Genomic DNA, 7,294 nt, shown 5'->3' with positions numbered 1-7,294 from the left:
ACACACACACAGATATACACACAAAGGCTCAGCGTCAAGCCCATCCCACCTAATGGCCATAGCCTCATACTGCTAACGGGCGCTCAGGAAAGCAATGAGGTTTGCCATATATATATATATATCAATGACCCCTGGTTGACTTCGCTCCCCCATTCACCTCCCCCTTTGTGACCTGGCAATGGTACCCTATTAGGGGGAGAGGGGGGGAGACAGAAGTAGGGTCTGGGATCCCGTTTGAATGGAGCACTCGGATACAAACATCAGCTTGTTGAGTACACAAATCTCCCTGCAAATGGGGTCAAAGCCAGTGCTTAGACATTTGTTTTGATTTTCCTGCCCTGCCCTCCCCCCTTGCCTTCACTCACACTCACTCTCTCCCCCTTTCCTCGGGAAATCATAACGGTTAGCAATCATGCGGGGAAATATGGCAATGATGCATCAGTGGAAGGAGGAGAGTGATCATGCAACACTCGACTGTCTTTTCGCGCGCAGTTTACTATCTCTTTGACGCATGTGGCACTCGCACAGGCACAGGGCAACATATACATCAAGAACACACTAACAGCCACTCGCAAGACACACATGATTGAGCAGCGGTACGGTTGCATCCTCTGGGGGGGGGGGGTATATGAAGGCAACATCACAAGAAGAAAAGTAAACAGGTTTGTGTGAATGCCAGACACAAATGTCAACTTCCTCATTGCTGCAGCAGCTTATCCATGTCCAATCTGGTCTGAAGATGAGACTCACAAACAGGCAACAGGAACAGGGTGGCATTTTTTTTAAAGCTTGTGCTAAGTTTGAATTTACAGTATTTGATAGAGCTGGTGCAATATGAAGTTGCATCAAAAAATGAATTCACCCATGCAGAAACCTTGTTTTCACACTGAGGAATGCAGATGTGTTTGTTTTCATTCGGTTGTGTGAGGCAGAGTAGCCGGTCGATTGGTGGCTAAGTCACAAAGAAAGAGGAGGTTGATCTCTATTCCGTCTTAAGAGGTAGGCCATCTGCAGCCAAGCAGGTCACTGTGTTAGGCAGACCCCATGTGACTCCAGCCTGCTCTCTAGGCTAATCCTACTTTGTGTGTATGGCCGTCCTTACCATGAGCTGGCTGCACAGCCTTCCACACACACACACACACAGGGGCCAGATAAAACCAGGAGCCAGTCAAAACAGTGTTTAGGGCCTAGCTAGTGTCTGTCTGCTAACCTGAGTGACATATGATCCAATGATGGGCCACTATGCTGGCAGAGAGTAGTGCGTAGCTCTAATGGCTTTATTTACAAGCTGCTTGCTGGAATGCACGTTTGCATGTCTGTGGGAGTCTGAAGTAGAGGATTTATGACATGTGAAATGGGTGTGTGTGGTCTCGTGTCAGCATGCCCTCAGTTTGTTTATGTATGCCATTCTGTGTTTCTTTCTTTGCATGCAGTTTCATATATATGTGTGTGTGCGTACACATGTCCGCAGCCCTTAGAAGCAGAGGGTAGCAGCCGGCTGCTCTCTGATCAGGTTACAAAAGTGGGTGTGTTCCCGCTCTCCTCTGTCGCCTGCATGTCTGCCTCTTCCTCTCTCTCTCTCTCTTTCTTTCTGCCTGTGGCTTGCGTCATCCAAGCCTCTTCCTCTGGCACCACTACAGACCACCTCTCTCTCACTTGTCTGTGTTCCTCCCCTTCCCTCTCTTCCTTTCTTCCTCCCATCTCCTGACAGTTCCTGACAGGGAGCAGCCCTGCAGCTGGTCCACACTCCCTGCAGGAGGCTGGGCGCCATGTGACTATCTCCCCTGACCTCTTCCTCCACTGATCCTCTGCTGAAAACTGGCCCACCAGCCGCCCGCCCAGCATCACGCCGGTGTTGCTTGCCTGGACCACGGCACAGGCACACCTGGGATTCTGTCGCTCATAAATTCAAGCTGAAACGCAATGAAACGCTGAACAAATGGTTCAGCGGAGTCTTTCTAACATGTACTCTGACCTGATCCCCCTGGTCTCACTAACACACACCGAAAACATCTTCACCACAAAGATGCTCTCTGGCATCTGCCTGATCTAACAAATGTTGCCCAACCCTTCTCAGTCACTTCTAAAATAACTGTGTGCTATCTGGAGTAAACCACTACCCCATATGCTGGATGAAAACTCACAACCAACACTCACACAGTCAAAGACCTTACTGTGCTGTAGTAATTACCGCCATGTAGGCCATGACCAATTTGAACAAGCAGTGAAAATGCAGTGCCAACGTCTCGAGTATTGATAGATCTGGACAATTCTGGTTGTGCAGCAGCTATTATATAAGAGGAATGTGTTGTGTGGACCGCAAAAAGTGTTGTTTATGTTTTCTGTTCACAGATCACTTTTTTCTGTTGCTCCAAAAAGTTTAATCACAGCAGCTTTCTTGCCTCAACTGCATTTGTCTTTTCAACAGAATATTAGTGAGCTTATGAGACACATGTAATGCCAACAGACCAAGTGCCGTACAGCTATTCTTCTTATTGCATGTAATGCATCCATACAAAACTTTTGCAATCAACAGTGATCAGCAACATACATGTGCGAGTTTGAGGTTTGTTTGTGGTAGAGGTACATGCAGAGACAATACCTTGTCTTTCTCATGGGGCAACAACCGGACAGGTGGCAGTGACTCCAGAGACACCGTCCCAGTCCCGTCGTCCAGGGAGCTGCTGCGGCTGACGAGCTGGAACAGTGGACCCTGCTTAGCCACGCGCCCATGGGCCACGGCCCTCTTCAGGGCCACCCTCAGCTGCTGGTGGAAGAGGCCAGGCCCCATGGAGCCGCTGCCTGACAAGTAGGCCGCCACATCAGCCTGGCACTTGAGAAAGCGTTCAATGTTCTTTAAGCTGGAGCCACCAGGCTCATGGAGCCCCTCCAGAGCCCGCTTAATCAACTTGTTCCAGTCGAGTCCCGGTTTCTTCCCTGAATGGGAGTGAGAGACCAACCCACACTACACACCACCACACCGTGCGCTGCTGTACGCCCGCGCACCGCCGCCGCCGCCGCCGCCGCCTCCTCCTCCACCTCCAGAGCTGCCACTACCTTTGGGCTTGGGCAGAGCCAAGCGCCCAGGGTTGTCGGGGTCCTTGTAGGAGTTGAGACCTTTGTTGGTGACCTTAAGGATGGTACCATCCTTAACGCTAAGCTCCAACTGCTCCAGAACCGTTTTGCGGTCCAGACCATGGGACATGGAGACCGCATTGCAAATGCGCTCCTCTGATGGTCGCTGCTTCTGCTTCTTCACCTTCTTGATGGCCTCTAGGATCCATTGAGTGTACATTGGGTTTGCCAGTTTCACCATGGCTGCGGTCTGAGTGGGTGCAGCCCTGCGGTCTTACCGCAATGACCACACACGAAAAACAGGTAGTGTAAGCCAAGGAAACACCTGGCCTGCGCCGTAGCGCCGCCGCCTCCTCCTCTTCCTCTTGCCCTCTGCCTGCTTACTATCCCTTGTCCTGGGGTCGCACAGAGAGTCCCTCAGAAGCTGAGTATGAGCAGGACGGTAATGAGCAGCTGACCATAGCACAAACCCCCTGAGCCAATCCTCCACCTGGTAAAATGCAGTCTACCCACCACCCGCTCCCAGCCAGGTGAAGGTCCCTGGCAAGAAGCAGGGGGAGGAGGAAGTAGCAGGTGTATCAGCAACTTAAACTCCGACTCAGCACACAAGGTAGGGTAGAATAGATCTTGATAATAGAAGAGGCTTTCACAAAAATAAGGTGTTTCCCACTTTTCCTGTTGCAAAATACCTAAATATGGACAATAACTGTTCCTGGTTGTGGCAAACTAGCCAATTCTCAATGTGAGTGGTGGAAGATGATCATGGTCTCCGAGATGTGAAATTAGTGTTTCAATGATAAAGGTGAGGGCAACACAGTAAATCTCTTTTCTGTGGAGTATAAAATTCCACAAGATTTTTCCTGCATCCAGGTTTCCTCGTTCCTTGTTCTCTCTCGGTGTCTCACTATTCCAGCAGTGTGGGCCTGGGACAGAACAGATATCTCACCCCAGGGAGCAGCCAGGGCTGATCACCTTCATGCCTATTGCACTCTCCTCTCTGAGGAACCCTGCACAAAAAAAAGAAAACAACACACAGAAACAGAGGTTAGCAAAACCTTGCAGAAAAAAAGTTAAACATCTTCTGACAAAGTAAGAAACAACACGGCAACAAAGTTGTCTTTAAATGATGAGTTTGACGATGGGATGCAGATAACCGTAGAGAGGGTGCAACTTTTTAAACAACACTGGTACACCAAATATAAACAAAGCCACACATGAGGTTTAACCATGCACTACTAACAAAACTGGGAGTGAGGAAGAGGAGTACTCTTCCTACTGACACACGTTACCTCTACACAGCTTGCTGTTTCAGTTTGTAAACAACCATGCAGTTCCCATATTAAAAGGAAATCACTGCAAACCCCAACCCAGTACACATGAACCATCGAGCATGCCCACGGCCTCTACTAACTACTAGAAATGACACATGTGTCTCATACGATGATGGAAGTGATCAGGTATAAAAAGGATAAACATCATTCTAATAACTGCACTAGCAACTTGACCACTGGGCTAGTTGGGTTGCTAACGTAAACACGATGCAGTCAAAACACAGACTGTTAGCAAACATTAGCTGAGAGGCTAGCTAAAAATCAAAGCTAAGTCAATTGCCGCATTGCCAAACAGTTTCCTGCGGTGTTTACTCTCACTGATATGATACTGGGCAGCTCAGTGTCTGACAACAAGCCTTCCCGCTAACAGCTGTTGTTTAGCAAGCTAACGTTAGAAGCTAACCAACGAGCTAACGTTACGATTATGTTACTAACGTTACTCGCTAACCCGAAACGTAAACAGCATGAAACAAGAGGTTAGCCAGCGCTCCAGCTCAAAAAGACAACAATTCCCTCTTCGACCGACATATCAGACAATACACACCATCACCCCGCAGCACACACCGCGAATAATCTCAGTTTGAATGTCATTCAGATATTAACGTGAGATCGCGGCCTTGTAAAAGGCACAATGCAACTTGCAGACGGCCATCTCGGCTAGCGGGCAAGTGCAAAAATGAAGACATCACAGCCGCGGATTCTGCAGCGTTACATGCTCTGCGGCCTCCCGCTCAGCCGTCGGTATGGGCGAGGAGCCTCTGCCCGCTCAGACGCGTCCCTACGAGCGGTCCCCGCCTCGCTCACTTCCTCCCTCCACCAACCGCCCTCCCACGTAACGTTACAGCCTGCGGTGCGGTGCGGTGAAGACAAGGCCGCTGGAGCGGAGTAGCTAGGCCTCGGCTCCCCCCTCCGTACCCCCCACCCACCTCCGCGACCATCATCCCTCCGTACCCCTCTCTCCCTCTACCTCTCGCGGTTCCCCAGAAAGCCCGAGCTGGTCCGGTTCTGGTTTCCGAGGGAAGCTCGGGTAAAGCAGACCGTGTAAAAAATCTCATGTGCCCCCATCCGGCTTCCGCCGCTACTCACCGGAATTTCGTGTCGAGCCGCCGCGGAGAAGGTGCCAAAACCGTGCGAAACGGAGACAACAACAAGCCTAAAAATGCAGCCACAGACCAGGGGTTCTAGAGCCGACGCCATCTTTGAGTGAAACAGGAGCACGGCTGGTGGGGGAGGGGGGAACACTGAACCGTCAGGCAGGGCCAAGGGACCGTCTGCATGGTGCGAGGCGAAGATCCAGGGGAAGAAAAATTCACTGCAAGGCGCGGGGGGCGGCGGCGCTGTGCTGTTGCTATGAGAGGGGTGTGGATATTGCTTGAGCACATGAAATGGAAGAAAGGGACAGATGGTGGTGGTGGTGGTGGTGCTGGAGGGAGGAAAAAAAGAAAAAGAGAGGATAGGTGTTCTCGCATTCTCTGCTGTACTACAGCTACATAAGGAGAGATTCCAGGGAGCGTCTGCATTTTGCCCAGCAGTTGTAAAAAAAGAAAAGGAAAAAAAAAAAAATCAAAGCCAATGAGCGTGCCTTAACGTTAGAGGGTATTTAAAGATCAAAGTGAGACACCCCTCCACACTGCAGTCTATTGTAGCAGCTGTGTGTTTTTTAAGCTGAAGCCACACAGATCCACAGTCCCCAGAGATGATCAGATGTTGCCATGTGTAGCTATCTGGAGTATTACAGTACATGATAACGCATGTTATTATCTGTCTATGCAGAGTAGTTTACTAATGCATTGCTCATTAGACTGTGAAAATGAATATTATCTTTCCACCAGAGAAAATTATTATGAAAACTGTCTGCAGTCGATCCACTTTGTTACATTTCATTAAATGACAGCTGAGTCTAACACCTTTTTCTTATAATTTATGTTTGGAGAAAGGAGTTTTTTTTTTTTTACAGCTCTCAGTGTGACACAAATTACAGCATCTGGTGACAGATGGAAGCAACATAATGTAAAGGTATCACTCTCGGTGCATTTGAATCTGCAGTGTGCTCAATTTAAAATTAATTTTCACTGAATATGCACACGTTATGGATACTTTTAAGCCTAAAAAGTTTAACAATGTTAAAAGTGAGACTATTAATCATGGCTCAGAACACAGAGAGTTCTGCACAGCGATTGATAAAGTGTCACATATTGCATATAGGAATCTGCCTTGGGCGAGTTTGAACAACTTAAGTAAAGCCTTCTTATTCAGAAGAAAAACAATCAATAGAGGAAAACTGATTTTGCTGCTTCAATTTCATGATCACAGTGATACAGAGGCACTTGTGTCGGAAATCTGGCAGCAATCTTCCTTTTCTATTACAGGCTAATGCTGAAAGCTCCCTGGGTGGAAATTAAATTATCTGCAGCTTTGTGTAAAATGATGTGTACAGCAGTCCTTAGAGACGGATTATAAAGTGTCTTATAGGGAGCAATTAGACCTGAGGTTTTCCCATGTTAGAGGTGTCTTGTGAGAGGGTGCTGCTGTCAGCACAGTGGTGATCAAATAAAAACCGGTAAGGTCACACTTTACTCGCTGTTTGTCTTGCACTTCTTCAGGGACAGATAAATCACATTCCGACGACAAGGCACTAATTATAATTAACGGTAGTGTTATTACACAGATAAATAGTGTGAAGCGTTAACACATGAACGGCTATTAGTACGCCTCCTGAGGACTCACATATTACATTAGTGTGTACAGTAGGCCAGCTGACAGATGGACAATACTCAGGAGGAGTGCACCACATCTATCGTTCCCGGCCATGAATAAATAATGTTGTGTGCCATAATCCACTGCAGAGGCCATGTTCACCAACACACAACCACAGAAACAAACTAACC

At 48.4% G+C, this 7,294-nt stretch overlaps 1 protein-coding gene across 1 annotated transcript in view; it reads right to left on the bottom strand.

The window, feature by feature from the left end:
- The window catches only part of kat6a (K(lysine) acetyltransferase 6A), a 24,754-nt gene extending 19,104 nt beyond the window's left edge, over positions 1-5,650 (bottom strand). The window contains 2 exon segments of the mRNA XM_035658872.1: positions 2,603-4,082; positions 5,493-5,650. Of these exon segments, the coding sequence (XP_035514765.1) occupies positions 2,603-3,316 (714 nt within the window). The 5' untranslated portion in view covers positions 3,317-4,082; positions 5,493-5,650.
- Positions 5,651-7,294: the final 1,644 nt, after the last annotated feature.

This window comes from Morone saxatilis, unplaced genomic scaffold (genome assembly GCF_004916995.1).
Source record: "Morone saxatilis isolate NCDOM2014 unplaced genomic scaffold, NCSU_SB_2.0 Contig16, whole genome shotgun sequence".
In the NCBI taxonomy this organism is placed as follows: domain Eukaryota; kingdom Metazoa; phylum Chordata; class Actinopteri; family Moronidae; genus Morone; species Morone saxatilis.
The sequence above is the reverse complement of the archived record's forward strand: the minus strand, read 5'-3'. Positions and strand labels throughout refer to the sequence as shown.